Source organism: Geospiza fortis, unplaced genomic scaffold (genome assembly GCF_000277835.1).
Source record: "Geospiza fortis unplaced genomic scaffold, GeoFor_1.0 scaffold237, whole genome shotgun sequence".
Classification (NCBI taxonomy): Eukaryota; Metazoa; Chordata; class Aves; order Passeriformes; family Thraupidae; genus Geospiza; species Geospiza fortis.
In genome coordinates, this window is record NW_005054319.1 from 5,479,630 (window position 1) to 5,499,418 (window position 19,789).

Sequence of the window (19,789 nt, forward strand, 5' to 3'; positions counted from 1 at the left end):
AACTTATAGAGCAACCACATTGCATCTTTCCTTCTTCTTCTTCTTGAAGTGATCCTTCTGCTTGAATGGATTTCAGTAGAATTTTCTGAGTGATTTCAAGTTTGCACCTTAGGGGCCCCCTAACATCCCTGATTTATTTCCTAAAATTTTGCAGGCTGCAGCAATGGAAAGCAAATGCCATGACAACACAAATGTTTGCATGTTTGGCAAATTATGTCTACAAATGGCCAGAAATGATTGAGAGAAATGAAAATGAGTGAACTTGTGTGCCAACTGCAGCCTTTTCAATTGTAAATGAGGGAGCTGAATCTAGTAGGATTTCTCACTAAGATTTCCTTTCTGATGACCAGGTTAAGAATGCCAGAGATGTCTGAAGCTTCCTTGTAATATTCCTCATGAGCCTGTCAGAAGTGATTTTCTCATTTGCTTTTCAGGGATCTGCAAGGTAGAACGTTTTCAGAATCAGAACTGCCATACAGCTGTTCTTACTCCCAAGTGCTGGATAGATGGGCTTTGCTTTGGACTGCAAACTTCCACAGACTGGTAAGACAAGAATCCCTACCTCTTTATCTTTGCTTGCTCCTATAAGAACAAAATTGTCTTGTTTATTTCTCAGTGAATTTAAAATTTTGATGATAGAAGTGCATAGAGACATTTTATGGTTCGCTGATAAAGGTTATAGAATACATTTACTGAAGTAAGACATCACTTAAGAGGGGTCAGCAAAGCTACTTTATTACATCAGTTACAATTCTAGCCCACTTTGCTCTGAACACTTCACAGGAAGCTTGGCTTTGTGATCACCTCCTGGCAGAAAATTATGGATTTGTTTACAAAACCACATCAGGTCTGTGTAGCCTCCCTCTGCTCGGGCTTGGCAAGTCCAGTGTGTGTTATACAGAAGTCTTTTCCACAATGCCTCTTGGTAGCTCTCCTCACATTTATCTCACACACACCTCTCCTTAGCCATTTCCTTCTGTGACAAGGTGGCCAAATGAGCCAGGCTGGGCTCTCCTGTCCAGCTTTCCCTTCTGCAAGGGGGTATATTCCTCACATGCTTTTGAATAAATGACCAAAGAGACTGTCTCAGATAGAGAGAATGATTTGGGGACAGATCCTCAAACCTGCTCAGAGTGCCACAGGGAAATTCTTCCAGAGCACCCACACCTCAATCCCATGCAAAAGAGAAAGTACAAATGGGTAAAACATATATTGCAGTAAATTTCTCTTTTGAACTTCCCTTTTCCTCTCTACTATTCACTAAATTGCCCAGAATGAATCACAGCCCAGAAATAGATGCAGAACATGACAATGTATGGTTCTGTTTAGTCATACTCCTGTCGAGCTCCACATGATTGTGCAGCACAGTAACACACACAGAGCTTCAGCCTGGGAGTAGCAGGGATTGCAAAGCTCCACTGCACAGCAATATCCACCAGCTGCCTGGAACCCTCCATTTGCAATTAAAACTGCAGGTGAGTAAGCAGCCAGGCTGCTTAAGCTGCTGTTTACAGCCAGGCACCAACAAAGGTGCATTCTCACCAGCAAAGTGCTTCTCCTACAACTTGTAATGAAATTAATCAAGACTTCAACAAAACACTTCCATTAGTATGGGCAAGAATGTCTCCACAAAAGAGACAGAATCATCTTGCAACAAAGAGAATTATATCAACAATTACATTCTAGTTACACTGAGGGCTGCCCTGAACTTCAGCTGAGTAGTGAGGCTTCCAAAGAGATTTGCAGAAAATGATCCTTTTAACTGACAGCTCTTTTTGAGGTGCTCTCTGACAGGACCTACAACTGTTGCAGGCGATTGGGGGAGGTTCAGGTTGGATATTAGGAAAAGATTCTTCACCCAGAGGGTGGCTGGGCCCTGGACCAGGCTCCCCAGGAGGTGGTCAGGGCTCCAAGGCTGACAGAGTGTTTTGGACAGTGCTCTCAGGCACAGGGTTCTGTTTTAAAAGACAAAAAGCAATTCGGGCCTTCAGAAAAAATCCTACAAATTCCACAATTTGAAAGCATATACAATTGCTATGCAAATTATTTTTCCAGAGACCACAGAGTTCGAGTTACTAGACAATGATTTTCCTGCAGCACAATTTTGCTTTTTGGCTTAAATCTTCCATCATTTTTACAATAACATCTGTGGATGAGAACAAATGGGTGAGCACTGAACACAAGAGTTGATAGAGACCATTCAGCTTGTAGCAAGCCCTAAAAGAAAGGACTGAAAAATTCTTTGGCCTCCCTGGGGGATGGCGAGAAAGCTAGAGAGGAAAAATGATGGACGTTTGCCATGGGCCTTTCAGTAGGGCCAGGACTTTAAACCAATATCTAATTTTATAGCAAAACTGTAAAATGCGTTAGACTTTACTGTGCATTCAGCTGAACCTGATGGTGACAGCAGTAGGGACTGGGAGATGGGAGTGCTCTGCTCCTCCTTACAAAGGTGCCAATCAGGAGTAACTTATTTGACACAACTAAGTGATAAATCAGTGAGGTAGTTGGATATTAAAATTGTGTGAGCAGTGAATCAGGGCTATTCACTTCTAACACACTCTCAAACTATCAAAGACAAGCATTTACTTGGAAGACTAAATATACAATGAGCAATTTCAAAATCTTTTTCAAGGTTGCTCAGCTACAGATTCTTGTCATTCAGTTTTTCTATGGAAGTCATGATTACCCACGGAGAAAAAAGATGGATGTTTTAAAACTACCTTCTGCATAAGAAATATTTGCAACAGAAACAAATTATGGTTTGGAATCTTAAAATGGCAATAATGTCCTGTAAGATTGGCTTCCTGCCTAGATTGCTGGCATTTTAATTCAGAGTTAGATCTCTTAAACAACTCTTCCTCATTTCCAGGGGAAGCCATTACAAACCAGTGATCTCATAAAGCTCAGTGACTCCTGAAATACATCAAAGAAATGTACCCTTTTAAAAACCTTCCTGAAACAGGGTGCATTCCCTTTAATTATATTTTTAATACAGTAACAAACTCTGTATAAATTCAAGGCATTGTTTCAAGAAGCCACAAAACAGAAAAATTCTTCACCTTGGCTCCGGAGGAAGAAATTAAATGTCAATAGTTTCCCCCCAATTATTTTAAAAGCAATACACTCAGTGCCAGTGGCTTCAAGCTAAACTGTGGCAGCCTCGAGCTGCAGCTAGCATGGCATTTCTGGAACATAACACTTCCCCATTCTCAAAATAATAGTTCATTGGCTGCAGATTCCCATGAAAACTGAGTATTTGCGAAGTAATGGTACTTGGAGAAGTGCAGTGGTTAGAAAGACAGAGCTGAATCTGTGCTCCTTTGTCCTTGGTGGCATTTTAGGCTTAAAACAAAAAGCAAATCTAAAAGCTGCCTGCTCACAATTAGTATGTTACACTGACACCCTGACACAGTTTTGTTATGGTTGGAACGTCAAATTAGGAAAGAATAACACTGAAGCTTAACTCAAGCTCAGTCCAGTACTAATGTGCACAGCTGCTTGCTTAGCACTGAATAAAATTAAGATAATTAGGTACCATGTTTCCTCTTCAGGGTCTGTCTACTAAAATCAGCATAATGGGTCCACTCCAGAGGTCCAACAACAATTTTATATGAAAGACGTTATGCATGGGGCTCAAATTTTCCTTGTACAGGGGAGGCTGGGCTTGGTGCTTTTGTTTTTGGTTGGGTTTCTTGGTCCTTCTGATTCTTCTCCCCGCCAGTTCATACCTTCATACCAACAATTTTCTTTAGCCATAGTTGTATTTGACTTTCCCCACCAACACTGTCCACACATTTCAGGATCACTGGGAAGCACTAATGATCACTTAAGTACTTTTCTTTCATCTCTGTACATACACAGTAATCTTTATCAAAATACTCACTGAGCTTCTGCTACCCTCGCACTCTCTTCCCAGGAGGTTTGCAGCAAGGACATACTCAGCCATTTCCCTCTCCCACGCTTGCCCACGCTCCCCCTTTAATGCTCCATAAAATGGTAACATTTTCCAAAACAGAGCTTTGGTGAGAACTAGGACTGCTGACCATAAATTTTCCATCCCTTCTGCCCCCCATTCCTTGTGTCATGCATTGCTCCCGGCATTTCCTTGAGATGCCATGTGCCAGATGATTTCTGCAGCTCTGCTCTTGGGGACCAATTCTGCAGCCTCCAGACCCACAGGTGATCAGACAGGCCTAACGTGGAGGAACGTGACCAGACACCAGCACCACTCATTCTTCTCCTGACAGTGCCACAGCTTCACTGGTTTTATTAGAGTTGGTTCTGCTTCACACATGTTAAGGGGAGAGACACATCACTTATTTCATAAATTCATTTAGCCTAAAATGCAAGTACTGAATCTTGAAACGGCCCTTTATAATGAAAGCAGCACTGCAAACATGGTTTGCAGAACAGAACACAATCTCTGTACACGGTGTAATTACATCTTAGCATTCTGCAGAATACCAGTGCATGGCTTAAATGCTATTAATTGTAAGCAGTTTTGTTCCACAGGATGTTGTTTGCTGATAACTACTCAATTAGGGTTATTTTGCAATTAGTCTACTCACAGTAAATTTACTGCAACCAGAGTCATCTGTGGTGTAGCAAATTAAAATGCTGTCTGGGCTGCATGTGCAGTGGCTCTTACATGCTCCTTAAACTGTGTATAGCTCACCACAGTGATTCTGTCACACTAACAGATTAACAGGAAAGCAGCAGCAGCCAATGTCATTTGGAATCCTGAAACCAGCAGAAAAAGACAAATCTGGGGTTCAATGATCTGTAGATCAAACCCAGTGAGTCCAAAAATGCACTGCCAAAATGTTAAAAGCTAAACAAACCACACATTTATATGTCACTGTGTGCATACATGCATATTGAGCAGATGAAATCCTCTATTTGCTTCATTACAGCTCCCATTCTTTTAAAATTCTGTAGAGGATGCTCTCATTTCCATGCCTTGAAGAACAGCTCTGCTCCACCCCACAAGTATTTGGCATCTTGTGGCTTCTCCTCTCCCTTCCTGAGAATCACACCTCTTTCTGCTGAGTGCTTTGAAATCATCAGATAAAAACATTATGGACATCCAGATTGCTATTACCTGTGTGTTGTTCAGTAAGCAGAGCTCCAGAGCCCTTTTCTCTCAGTTTGAAAACCAAAAGGTTGTGTTTCTAAAATAAAATGGAAAATTTTCTTCCCAGCAGCCTCTAAGAAGCTGAAAGCACTTGCTTCAGTGTGCCAGAGCAGCATTATCAATAAGTAACCAGGAAGAAGGCAGCCTGATCTGCAAAAATCTCTTTCAGTGCTGATAAATTATTTGGAATGAGGGAAGCTTGATCATTTTCCTGTGAACAGAAGGGAGTCTGGCCCACCAGAGAATCAGTGTCTGTGCAGGACTAGGCCAGAGATGGCCCCAGCAAGGAAACATCTGCCACATTGTCCACAGGTTGCTGATCCCTGTACCATGGCTCCTGAGACAAAAGGAACTCCCCAAAAGATGTCTGCAGCTATCTTCTCAACCTGCACAGGACTGGATTTGCTATTTCCTCATCTAATGTGCTGAGCCTACACTTCCCATCTCACCATGTTGTGCTGAGCCTACACTTCCCATCTCACATTTGCTGAATGCATTTTCCCCAAAACACACTTCTACAAAGGCCAAACATTCCCTTCTGAGCCAAGGGAGACCTGCAAGCTGCCCCTTGCCCTGCTCTCAGCCATGACTGGGAAAAGCTGCACCTAAAGCCTTTGACACCAATCCTTTGTGCCATAGCTTTTGTGCCATGTTTTTAGGGCCAGCTTGCAGGGAAATGCCAGCTCACCTGCTCTGCAAGTCAGGTGACTGGTGAAGGTGCCATGTCCTGTTCTGCTCCAGCAGCCATGCCCTTAGAGGCACTGCAGCCTTCAAGGAAATAACACCTGCATGTCAGGCAGGGGACATCATGCTCTTGATTTTAACAATCCTTCCTTTTATCACTGAAGATCCTTATTATCAACTTCCTTTGCCTGTTGTCTTTGGAAACAATAAAACACTTTAAAAAGTAGCAGCTGCTATGATCCTGTTCTCGTTGATAAGCACGGAAGTGAATGTGTCACTTAACATTTCTGCCAATCCAGCTGGATGGAGTCCTGTCCATGACTGATAGCTGCACTTAGCAGCGTCATGGTTGTGATCAGCTGAGACAAGATCCAAGGGGATTAAAAGCTGGATGACATCTCAATGGAAACCACAGCACTGGGAACACGTTTCTATGTTGGGATAATGGATGAATGCGCTGCTCCAATGCATAAATATTTATACTTCACAGTTTTGCTGAAAACAGACAGGAAACCTTTGTTCAAACCAAGCTGATGGGAACAACACTCACATGCTGAACACACAGGCTCAGACCCCAATGTCTGACTGCTGCTGACAAACACCAGATCACTTTGTTAATACAAGAAGTGCCTCTACCCACATCTCCCCCTACCAGCAATCCCACCAATGGGGTGTCCTACATCCCCAAAAGCTGATGCGCAGAACTTCACAAACTCTCCTGTAATCAAGCTCAACTCCTTTCAAGGACCAACAGAGTTGATGAAGTCACCTTTCATGAGGGATGGAGTCACTCTGTGGGTGAAGAACAGCAGTATTTATGTTCTACAGTGGGAGGAGAGATATGGGACCACAACACACTGAAACTCAGACAATGAATCTTTAACAGCCCTATAAAATTCAAGGGATCTACCAAATTATACACATACAAGGCCTTCCAGTAGGCACTGGGTGCTCTCATGGGGTTTTGGGGTTCCCCCATGTCTGTCTTGACAGTTCTGCATTCAAACATTTGGGAAATGACTTCAAGGCCTGGGTCTCCTCCATAGGTTTGGTGACCAAATCTTCTTGTGTGTTGGTGCTTCCTGCATTAGCAACTCATGTCCCATTCCATATGCTGCTGCACTACCACTTCTCCACAGCAAAGCTCCCAAATCTGCTCTACAGCAACCTTGTATGGAACACAGGATGTCCAGACTTTCTGCCAAGGAAATCTGGCAGCTGAAGTGGTTAACTTCAGCTGTCAGCATAGGCAGGAGGAAATAACCTTGAGGCAAAGAAAAATCAACATTTTCCACATGTATCCATCTGGCTAGGCTAACATGTCTCTCAATTATTCTTTTTAAACAAGTGTCACCACTTAAAATAAAAAACTAAATGAAACTCTAGCTCAGCAAACCTAAAAATTTTAGACACAATCTTTATGCACCTAATATTTTAATGTGGTATATATCCATATCACATTAGTTTTTCCTAAATTAATGACATTTGGACATTTTCATCATTTTTCTAGACATATTTGTAGCTCCCAGTTTTCCTGAGAATTTTACTCTGACATTACAATTGAAGTATTTATACCAAAGTTCTATGTACATATATGCTGAAAGGCTTCAAGTGTAAAATGTGACCCTGTTCTTGGTTCTAAGAGCACACTATTATCCTGACTGCAGGGCATAAGAGATAAATCCTGTATTTAGAAAAGAAGCAGTAAATATTTATTGAGAAACCTGTTTTTAAGGATGGCAGTTGTTTAAAACTTCTGGAAAGTCGCCCTGCATCCCTGGGAGACAGATTACCAAGCAGGGCATGGAACCATGGGTGTGTGGAAAATTTCACAGTTGCAGTGTCTGCCCACACTAATGACAATACACCTTCCAGCTCTGGCCAGGATATCACTTGCATATTTGTATTTGGGATACATTTACCTACACAAGATTTATAGCATTGGTCCCATTACTAAGACATCTTCTTAGGGCAGTGTCTGCAAGGTGCTGGCCTCCCTCAGCTTTCTCACAGAGCACAGTGAAAAAAGAAGTGTCCTGCCCTGAGGGAAGAAGGGGGAAGAAGAGGGAAGGAGTGGCAAGGACATCACAGTGGGTTCCACCAGTGGCACCTCAGTGGGACCTCAGCAGTGCCCAGGGGTACTCACTGATGCTCATCCTGTTACTGATGTCTGCTTTTGCTCCACTTTTAACTCTCTACTGTTCTCTTCCCTTCAACTTGTGCTGCCTTTACTGTCCCTCTTCCCTTCTTCCCACTGGACACACAATGCCACACAATGCCACACAATGCCACACAATGCCACACAATGCCACACAATGCCACACAATGCCACACAATGCCACACAATGCCACACAATGCCTGCTCCATTAATTGTCTCCAGTGTCTGCCCACCCAGCTTAACAATTTGGAGTATTACCATGATAAGAAAGGGAGAAAAAACACCAAAAGAGACATGGTAAAAAACCAAAACAAACAGCCAGAGATGCACTGGGGTAGGGAATGAGGGTGCTCAGACCATTCATCCTGGTAAGATTCAACATCTAAATTAGAAGCCTAAGAATCCTGTTACAGGGAGATGTGCTTTTTTGGATACATTCTCTGGGGCAGCTCATCTTTTTCAGTGTTTGTACAGGGAATTTACCTTCCTAATCTCTGTAATAGCAATGCTATCCTTCTCTCTACCACACTGAAATCACCCTGCAGTAACCACTGCTTTGTGATGGTGCAGTAAACAAGCCATTAGAGGATGTTCCCAATGAAAGGAACTAAATATCCTCTGGTTCCCATGGATCCCCATGGTTATTCTACAGTCTCAAAGCAAGACCTATTCTCTAGTTTATAAATCCCCTCTGCATTTTCAGCCTGGACAAAGACATGGCACATCCTCCTGTGCATGGCCAATTACTCTGGACTGTTGTATAAACAAATGCTGCTGTGGATAATGCTCCTCCTTGATCAATACCCACTTTGATCGACTGATCGATGCTATTTTTTTAAAAAAGGCATTTTGCTCTATGGAGATCTTATAGCTGGATGAACAGTGGCACATGAAACACTTTTGAAAAGCAGAAAAAGGTCAGCTCAGACAGCAAGCTCAGAAGTAAAATAAAGCAACAATCAAGCTTGGCTTAGGCCAGCAGAGGTAACTGACTTTCCAGCAGTGATTCTGAAAATAACTTTTGCTGATTCAAGAACATTAAAAATAGAAGTCAGCCATAAAATTGGATTTTCCCCTGTGCTTTTGGAATTTTTTTAATATACTTCTAATAATTACCTGGGTTATCAAAATCTTAGGACTCCAGTGTGACAGAAAAAGAGCCATAACAGCCATAACAGCAATGCCACTCATGTATTGGTTAGCAAAAAGCTCCAAAATTCACAATGGCTGTTCTCTGTTTACCAAAAACCACACAATTCCTGCACAGCATGGCAAGATTTTGACTATGCTTCTCTGTGTTTGTAGATTAAGAACTAAAAGAAATAGGAGTAGCAGCTGAATACCTAGAACACATTGTGCAATAAAAATCTGGTGGAAGTGAATTCTACAGGAATCCACCAGGGATCTTGTGACATCCACATTATTCCCTTGTTCAAAGGGAGTTGAAAGCCTCCCTTGTTTTCATGGGCCAGGCCATTACACATTCCTGCAATAAAGCCATTTCTGTCAGCAGAAGGCCGTTCCAATTATACAGAATGCTTCCCCCAAGACATTGTTTGACTTCTCCATCTCCCAACTTACCCTCCAGCGCACAGAAACGTGTCACCTGCTCCGGCATCAGCTTCCCCAGCTTGTGCTGGCAGTACACGTCCGCGATCTCCTGGCGGCACTGCTGGGACTTGGCGCGGGACATGGCCGAGATCGCCTCCTTGCCCGTCACCTCACACTTGGGTGGCTGGTCGTATTTCAGCTCAGGGGAGCTGATCTCAAGCTTTTGTATAAGATGCTCTGTGGGAAACCTGTCAATCTCCTTCAGGTTGTTGCTGTTGCTGCTGTTTTTTCCCAGGGGATTGCTGAACTGCACCACCTCGTTGGAGTTCTTCCCCAGCAGCAAGTTCTCCTTCATCTTTTCCTCTTCCAGTTTCTTTCTCAAGTGCTCCTTTTGTTTGCTAAGGGGTTTTTTCACCAGCTCAGACTGGTATTTTTGTCTCTGAGTCCTGGGAGCAAAGTTACTGTTATCAATAGTTTCAAAGTCCTTGGGGACCGAGTTTTCATTATTGCTGTCTGTTCGCATTTTCTCTTTCGGTCGGTGGGAAAAATAGCCATCCTAAAAATGGGGAGAAAAATTACACTCATCTTACTAAACAGTCACATCCCATGCAAGACAAGCATTTCTTACATGAAAACATAGATCAATTACAATCCAACACACTGCAGAAAACCCCTGTGTTGGGGTTTGCAGCAGACCAAAGCTGAGAGGCTTCTATGGTGCCCGAGTCACCTGTGCTGGCATCTCTTCTTCACTGGGCCAGAGTCCAAGCCCTATCTCAGATGGAGCAGGGAGGCTTTACACAGGTTTGTGAGCGGTGATTAACCAGACACTTCACCCTGACACCATTAAATATCCATGAGAAAACAGACACAGGTTTCAAAGCAGCAAAACAGGTCCTTCAATGCTTTCCTTCACTCCTGGAGATAAACCATCACAGTTTGGTATCCCAGAACTGCCTTGTTGTCTGCAGAAAACACCACATGACTACTGCCTGAGCTTTATTTTAGTGAAGTAACTTTGCCACAAAACAAATCCCTCCCAATTTTGCCTTTTTTTTTTTCCCCTTGAGTTCCTACACCTTTGAACCCTCCCTGGGAAGGTCAGAGTCAGGCTCAGGTGTCAGCTCTTAACCATCATGATCCTTCCCTCAATGCTCTTAGATAAATACACAGCCCATAACTTTGCAACATTCAAAATCTATCATATAAAGGAAAAGGAATAGACCATGTAAAATATTTGTCTGCATCAGGGATGGGTGAGGATGAGCTGCCTTTGCTCCAGCTGTGGAACTTGGGGGGGACACAGTTTTTAGATCCGTGGATATGGAAATATCTCTGTTTGCAAAAGTGAACAGTAGCAGATAAAATCAATGATGAATGGTTATTAAAACATCTGAAGACAGGAGTAAAAATATTGGTAGATTTTTTGAGTCTGTCCTGTTTCCTTTCCACTTGTGGAACACATAACCAAAAATCACAGACTAGGAAATGACAGCATCACTAATGATGACTGATGGGAGCATCTTTTAGCACCTACCAACCACATTTTGTATTCAAAACATTTTATCAGCATGAGCTAATTGTTTCTCACACCTCTTCTGGGAGGAACTATTTAACAGTCAGGGTTTGCAGAGAAAGGAGAGAGAGATAATGACTTATCCCAGGCCATGCAGGGAGTCAGTATCAGTTTGACCTCTGAAGCTCAGCAATGGGAAATGTTTGAATAGCTTATTCATTAGAAGAAGTTTAGTGAGTGAATAAAGTGATTCTCTCTCCATGAAAATGTCTAGTTTGCAATGAGTTTGAGCTGTCAGACACAGATAAATGCAAAGGAGTTTAAAAAGAAACTCAACACCAGACAGCAACTCACAAACCAAAATTCAAACATTTTTCAAACAAATAAAATACTTCTAGTTTGGGAAGAAATAATTTTTTTAAAAAATAAAATTCTAACATTTAAGTGAAAGCATGAAATCAATTTCTTTTCTCAGACTTACTTCAAGGAAAAGAACAGCATTTATACAGAAACACAGGTTCATTTAAATAAAGGATGACTTTCAGGATCATGAACCCCAACCCAGCACTGCCAAGTCCACCACTAAACCATGTCTTCTAGTGCCACATCTACACAGCTTTTAAATCCCTCCAGGGATGGTGACCCCCACCCCTTCCCTGGGCAGCCTGTTCCAGTGCTTGACAACACTTTCCATGAATAAATTTCTCCTAATATCCAATCTAAAGCTTCCCTGGCACAACTTGAGGTCACTTTCTCTTGTCCTGTCCCATGTTACCTGGAGACAGGACCAACCCTGACTCAGGGAGTTGTAGAGAGCCATGAGGTCCCCTGAGCCTCCTTTGCTCCCTCTGCTGCTCCTCACAGGCCTGGTGCTCCAGCCCCTTCCCCAGCTTTGCTGGTGTTCATTGAAAACCAAAGAGAAACAAAATAAACAAATTTCAAGGCAGCCTTCATTCCCAGGAATGACCAAACTAAAATAAAAAAAAAAAAAAATTACTTTCAGAGCCTGGCTCCCACCACTTGTCCTGTATCTTCAATGGATCTTCAAAGAAAAAAACCAACTCTGTTTTCTTCAATAAACCTTTTCTAAGGTCTCTAAGGCAATGCCATGACAGGATATTTCTACGTATCTTGGCAACATTCTCTCTCGCAGGCTGACTCTCGCTAAATTATTTTTGTCTTCAAATTAAAAAAAACCCAATCCTAATCTGTAAAGCAAATGCATGTTAGTAAAAGGGAAATGAAGGGAGAGGAGATTTGCTATGGGTTCTTCCCAGTAGTTCTTATTACCCACAAAGGAGACCCTGGCCTGCAGCAGGGCAAGAGGCACACACCTCCCACGTCCCGGGGAGCACAGAGCCCTGCCCACACCCTGCCCTCCTGCTCCTCCCAAACCTCTCTGGAGCAGGACAAAGTGCCAAAGGATGAGGTGTGGGCACGTTCTTGTGTCACACAGCCTCTGGCACTACACTTGTGTGATGTTTCAATGGGAATCTTTGCTCCCCAGTTTGCCAGCCCTGCAGCAGCGATCCCACCATGCTGGGACAGAGCACAGCGCTGGGATGAAACCTCAGGAGAAAAGGCAAAGCAAACAGCAGATTTCTTGGTGTATGGTTCACCTCTTTAAACTATTTTCCTCCTTCAAGTGCTTTGCCCCCTCTGGGAAATGCTTCTCCAAGTCTACATGCTGGAATCTGAAACAAACAAATGAATTCTAAATGCTTCCAAGGCAGACACAGCTCTTCCCTGCCTGCAGAGACAGTGAACAGCACAAAAATTCCCACCACACAGGACACCCAGTGTCTGCAGGGACATCTCCTTGGGAGGAGCAGGGACTAAAAATAAGCAGGGTCTGTACAACAAGTGTAAAACCAAGAGCTATAGGTACACATTGAAACATAAGCACACATAACAAATACCCCAGCTGGAAAGTCAAACCCAGCCTCACGCAATCCCACACCTGTTGGTGCAAGTGTTAAATGCCACAAAACCTGAAATCTCCACCCACCTTTGATCTGCATTCCCCTCTCGATTGCTTTCACCAAAGCCAAGTGTGATTTTTACAGTACAATGCTTTCAAGACAGGCTCCACACGTTTGCAGTGCAGAGGAAATGAAACTCAGCACTCCCAGCTTAGAACAGCAGCAGCTGCCGACAGTAAGCTGTGCTCATTTGTGAAGTTCAGGGCTACAAGCAAAAAGCAGCACATCAGGTGTTCAGCTGGCTACACAAAATGGGTTTTACTTGCTCTGCAATACTTTATTTTTACAGTGCTGGATTAATTGCAGATTTTATTTATCACAGATGTCTAAGACATTCAAGACAGGGCAGAGTCATCTCACTGAGAGATCATGTTGAAACCAGGCAGTCCCAGTTCTGACAGTACCATGGGGCATACATCAGCAGGTTCACTGTCTGAGTCATCATTTATTTCAACTTTTATCAAACTATTTGTTAGCAGCACCTCCTTATCTCTGTGCTTGCAAAGGCCAAACCAGGACCAAATGAGAAGTGTGAGCCCATTAATACAGCCTTTATGTGTCCACGGCCAAAGATGAAAGCAGTGTTTTCAAACCAACATCTAACACTGCTCTTGAAAACACCATTTTGGTCTTTGCAATAGACCAACTCCCTCTAGGCATAGACCAGAAGAGGCTATATCCAAAATCAACTCATTTGAGAGGCTACCTTATTACATTTATTGCAGGTGTCACACACAACACGTGCCACCCAAGAGCACATCTTTCACCTGTGCCTTTCCTGCAGACCTAACCTCTATCAGTGTAAAGCCATCCCCTCTCATCCAGTCACTCCATGCCTTGCTCAAAGTCCCTCTCCAGCTCTCTTGCAGCTGTTTCAGGTACTGCAAGATGCTATAAAGAAACCTCTGAAGACTTTGCAGCACCATATTTCCAAGATGAAGTGTGACACTGTGGATGTCTATCACAGGCCTAAGAGAAGGATTGCCACAAGCAGAAGTGTTCTGTCCTAACTTTATCTGGTTCTCAGAAGACACAAGGAGAGGTTAACTGCTGAGTGCTCAATGGCAAGAGCCCTGGCAGGGAGAGTTTTAATGACTGTGGGGCCTCTTCTGAGCATGCAGTTCAGGAATAACAAGCAAATACTCCAAAACTGGGAAAGAACAGTCTGTACCCAGGAGCATGCATGAGATCACTGCCAATTACATACTGATTGCCATTGATGTTAAAAATAGTATTATAATATTAATGCAAAAATAAGATTTTAAGCTCAGAGCCATTTTATGTAATGTGAGAATTTGAATTCTGCTCCAAATCCCACTCCCTGTGGAACACACAGATTTTAATTCTCCAAACTCCACTTCTGGTGTGTTTTTCAGACACAATGTATGCTCTTTGGTGTATTAGCCACTTCATCTGCAGTGATTGAGGGTCTGGGGCTTAGGTACTCTAAGCTTGATTGAATTCAATGTCCCATCTATCTCAGGAGGGAAAGCCTGGGTTTCTGCAGAGACTTTGCAATCTACTGAGGAAACCATGGAATAAATTGCTGCTGTCACCTACTACAGACCCAGCAACAGCTGCTGCTGCTCGCTGCACCTAGCACAGAGAATTTGGAAGAACTTCCCAGCTGTCTGTAATGACAAATGGATTTTAATGACAGCCTGTTAACACTCTCAGAGGCTTTTGCAAGTACAACCCACACCAGTTCAGCCAGACCCCAGGTAAGTGTGCACACCTGCAGACTGCCTCTCTTCACATTTTGCTTGCCTATATTTGCAAGACACATCTGTCAGCTATATTTGCATCCAAGCTAAGCATGTTCAAGCATAAACATGCATTTGGGGTTACCCAGGTCACAAATTCTCCTGTTCTCTTTCAGGTACAGTTCTGTATCCTGCATGCTAAAGGCAGAAGGTTAAAGACAATGGCTCCAATACAGGACACAATAAACCTCCAACAAGCCAGTGGGGCGTCCCACTGCAGGATCAGAACACTGCAAAGCCATTAGGTACAGCTCAGAGTGTCCCACTGCCCCTGGAAGGAGTTTCTCTGCCAACAGCCTGGATTAGGCAATAGAACTGGTAACTTTTGCAATACACAAAAAACCAGCATTAGACCAATTTCAAATCTGCTTTCAGAGAGAGAACCTAATGTGCATTTAAATCAGCAGAGACCCAAACATCAGCAGACAGGGGTGTTCCAGCTCTGCAGACAGCACAGGCACACAGACTGTGGCTGAGGGATTCAACTCAAGGCACCAAAGCCAAGGGAAGAGCCCAGACCAGGCAGGCAGGCACAGCTCCAGCATCCCCTGCCACACACCTGAGGAGGCACAGGGCTGCTGCAAGGCTCCTGCTGCACAGGCTTTGTGGGGAACCTAAAAGAAAACCCTACTCAGCTCACAAAGGCACACAATAGGAGCTTGCATTTATCTGCCAGAGGTGTTCATTGCATTGTGCAGAGCACTTCCTCCTGACAGTAAGAAAATGCTCCCTTCTTAGGAAAAGTTATTCACTGTACAATTTCTTTATCAACAAAGTCCTATAAATACTATACAGATGCATGGACTGTGTGCAACCCAGCCCTGAATGGCAAATGTTCACAGTTACAGTTTATCTGACAACTCATTTTCTCCCCAGCACGGAAGGATTTGCTGTCTTTTTGTACTGAGAACACATTCTCACATTCTTCCTCTGGCAAAGCTTGGTATCTCAAGAACACAGCAAAACAACCAGAAATGTGCACATGCACACACAAAGCACCAACAAACACCAAAATCTTCCTCTAAATACAAAGTCCTGCACATGCTGGCCTTGAGGACCAGCTATAAATCTAACACCTGTACTATAAAAACTACATACTTTTCCTCCTTTCACATAGTAAAGCACCCAATTATTGCCCTCCTGTGAGAATATGCAATGGCTGGGCAGTCATGCAGGATCACACACAGCTGAGGCCCCAGAGCTGGGGCAGGCACTTGCTGCTTTGCTGGGGTGAGCTGTTCAGCATCCAACCAGCTCACAGCACCCAGAGGTGGGGAATGGCTTCAAAATCTGCATCACATGTCAAAGCCTCAGAGACCTGGTCAGCTTTCACAGGACCATCTATTTTATCTGTCCTGTGACTGAGAAGAATTTAAACAGAACTATGAAAAGATAATTAAAAGAAGTTTCTGTTCAATATTAATCACAGCTGTGACATATTAGTTGGTAGTGCTTGTTAATTATTTCAGGAAAGAGACCTTCCAATTGTCTGAGGAGTTAGAGGATGGCATCTCTACAATTAAATCTTCTTTTTCTGCTCTAATCTTTCTGCATTTGTGGGCTGCTTCTTAGTTGAAATCAAAACCTTTTGCATCCAGAAGCACAAACTTTACACTGTGGTCACCCCATTGTCTCCTGTCCTACCACGCTCACATCTGTCAAACTGTGAAACCACCACTGCTCTGCTTGAAGCCCTCATGCAGCCACGTGGATGCAGAGCAGACATCCCATTGTGCCATCAAAACAAACAAGAAATTGGGAACTTTAATTGAAGATGTGGTTGATGTGCCATGAGACCCTTGGAAAATGAGTACTTTTGGCAGGTTTGAACAAAAGCGAGGCCAAAAACAGCAGATGGAGGAAAGGCAGCAGATGTAAATGCAGTTATATTTTTCCATATGTTTTTCTGTTTTGCTGTAATAAGTACATTGTACTTTAATTGTCAGTGGCTGAAGACTTAGGAGAAACATTTTGTGAGAAATATATTACGTTACTTTATGCCTTTCATTAGAGAGGGAGGTGCAAAAGGTGAAAATAGATTTATTGACTTGCAAGCTGGCAACAATGAAAGATGTAATTGCTTCAAACACAGTGCTTTCTGCTATGTAAAAGGAAAATGAGACAAAGCAATAATTTGGGTTAAAAGGGGGATTCTGATACTTGAAAAAGCAGGAGTCCTTCAGGTTCAGCCCTAACAGATACAGGCACAGCCAGCCCAAAACTATTGCAACACTTGGCATTTCAAAATGCAGAGAAACAGATGGACCACCAGAAAGTGCACAGGGGACCCCTCAGTGGAACATCTGCACTGGTAAGTGATTGTTTGGAAGACTGTTTTTCCTTTCCTTTCCTTTCCAAAACTGTTGCCATCCATTTTTATTTTTCCTTAACACCAATTTCAGCAGTGTGACCCAAAACTCTAGAAACAACATCGTAAAAACATCATTAATAGAAGTTGCCTTTATCCCTTTTTACATACATACATTAAGGGAAGATGCTCTGGTTTGAAATTGAAGGAAAACAGCTTCAAAACTTTGGCTGCTTTCCTCAAAATAGTTTTTCTGGTTTTTGCTAACATGTGACTGACTTTCAGAGTGATTTAGATTAGGGAGTAAAATAATATTGCATCCCTCAAGAGACCAAACAGATTTTCACACTTGTTCCAGCTTAGCACAGTAACTGTACAAAAAACCATAATTATATCAACAGTAATTTCAGATGTTCTGGTTATTAAAAAGTTTGGAATACTGCTAGAGGGAGCTGTGAAAGCACACATCTACAGTCCATCCAAAACTGACCACTTTGTTTTCTGCTAATTTAAACTTCTCAGGAAAGTTTGCACTTTGACATCACAGAAATTTAAACTTCTCAGGAAAATTTGCACTTTGACATCACAGACCAGTCAAAAGTATTCAATCTGTAACAGAATTTTATTCGTAACCAGTAACTGCTCCCACTTTACACATTTTGCTCTCTTTCAAATGACACTGAAGCTCATTAGGACTCCAGATTCAGGCACAAGCCCTGCCTCTGGCAAAGTCCATCCCAGGGATTCACCACCAGGAACAGCAACACTCCCCGGGCTGGGGCAGTGACAACACTGAGTTGGGGCAGGTTTTTGTCTGTGTATACACACACACATTTTAGTATTTCCCAGCTCTGCCTTGCAGCAGCTTTAGCTCTGCCTGGGTGTGGGCACTGGAACCCACCCCTGCATGACACGAGACATTGCTCTGTTCCCAGGCAAACAAGCCCCCAAAAGACTGTTCATTCAAGCATCTGTCCTGCAACATTAACCAGGGGTACTGAGCCTCCTGGACCCACTTCAGCACAGCCACATCTTTAAACAGAATTGACCACAAAACCAGGAAAGACATGGAGGAGGACTGGCCTGACAGTGCAAAATGCAGCTCCTGAGAAAGCTCAGGAAAACCCTGGAGTTTATTTTCCTACAGCATCTTCCCTAGAGAAGGGGGATCTTACAACAAAGAGTTCAGACATGAAGGAGCTTACAAGGAAGTCAGTCTTCTGAAATACTTCTTAAATTCTTTCAAGGGAAAGTATTTAAGTGACTTTTTATACGAATGTCTATACTTCGTGATCCTTGAACAGAACCCTCAGTTGAAAAGACAAGGTAGAGCAGCAGCAGACACTAATTAATGCCACACAACTTCCTAACAGGAGCTCAGCAGGTGAGGTCAAGAACTGATAAATCTACATGATTGTTTTTCCTGATGGTTATTCTGATACTGAAAGGAAAATGTGAGATGTTCTGTGTTTTTATTTCTCACCAAATTGTACTGCTTCATTGTTTGACAAAGGTGCCCCAAAGAAATAGTATGTAAATAAATAACACAAAGTAAGAACAGGGGTAAAGCTCAATCATTTCCATGTTTAAACTATGGACATGAAAACCACACTGAATACCCATTACCAGCCAAATTTTCATTTCTATTTTTTTGCCTTCCCTTCTCAATGACCTAACCCATAAAAAAAATAACATGGTTAATCTGAACTGAATTCCTCAGCTTTCATCTCTATTTCTTTCATCCAATATAGATTTTATATCTTTCAGGGCAGTAGTAAACACATGAAATTGCTTCCTGGTGACTTGTTATTAACTAGATTCCAACTAAATTCATGAGGATTCCTATTCCAACTCCAATCTAAACAATCTTGAGCAGCCCAGGGTGAATTGCTGAGACATACAATAGATCTCTGGCAGCTATAGAAATTAAACATAATCAGAATGTGGATGGTAGAAACTAAAGACGCCCTCTCACACAAATGAAAACATCCTTGTAAAATACAGTCAGTTTAGCACAAACATATTCAGCCTTAATTAGGTAGAAAATCTATTTAGATGAATACAATACAAAGAATAATAATGAACTTCAGGATTACATTTTGTTACTTGGAGGGAAAAAACAACACAAATAAATGGGAAGTAATTGGACCTTATTTAATAGTCTCAGCCTATCAGCTCGAACAACTATAATCATTAAAGGCCCTGCAGTGATCTTCTACTGATAAATGCTGTTAAATCAGAATTACAATACAACAAGCATGAAGAGCAAAGCCTATTACAATGAGCAACACTAAAAGAAATAGATTAATTCAAATCTTTTTTCACCAGCACCACAAGGAGTCTTTGAGCCAAGCACATAGAAATGAAAGGCTTCCATGTTTCCTCTTGTTTTGGGTGAGACTGAAATATTAACACTTCCACACAGGTGATCACTGCAGGGGGACTGCAGGTGAGCAGCAGGTACCTGCTGCTGGATTTGTGGATGTGCCAGATACTGGTTTGTACCTTCACAGAAAGTTCTTCTGCAAGACCAGTAGTTACATGCATAAAATAAAATTGCAAAGGCCAGAGGATTATTATGGGCTCTGCCACCTACCTCCTTAGCTACCCTGTCAGCAGTTCAGCCTTCCTGACAGTTCAGCCTGGGACTGGCCTCAGCAGGGGTGGTCTGTGTGGTACGGCATTCTCA

General features: G+C 42.7%; 1 protein-coding gene across 1 annotated transcript in view; it reads right to left on the reverse strand.

The window, feature by feature from the left end:
• XYLT1 (xylosyltransferase 1) overlaps positions 1-19,789 on the reverse strand; it is a 138,909-nt gene that overhangs the window by 83,879 nt on the left and 35,241 nt on the right. The window contains exon 3 of the mRNA XM_031056573.1: positions 9,562-10,087. Within this exon, the coding sequence (XP_030912433.1) occupies positions 9,562-10,087 (526 nt within the window). The remainder of the gene's footprint in view (positions 1-9,561; positions 10,088-19,789) is intronic.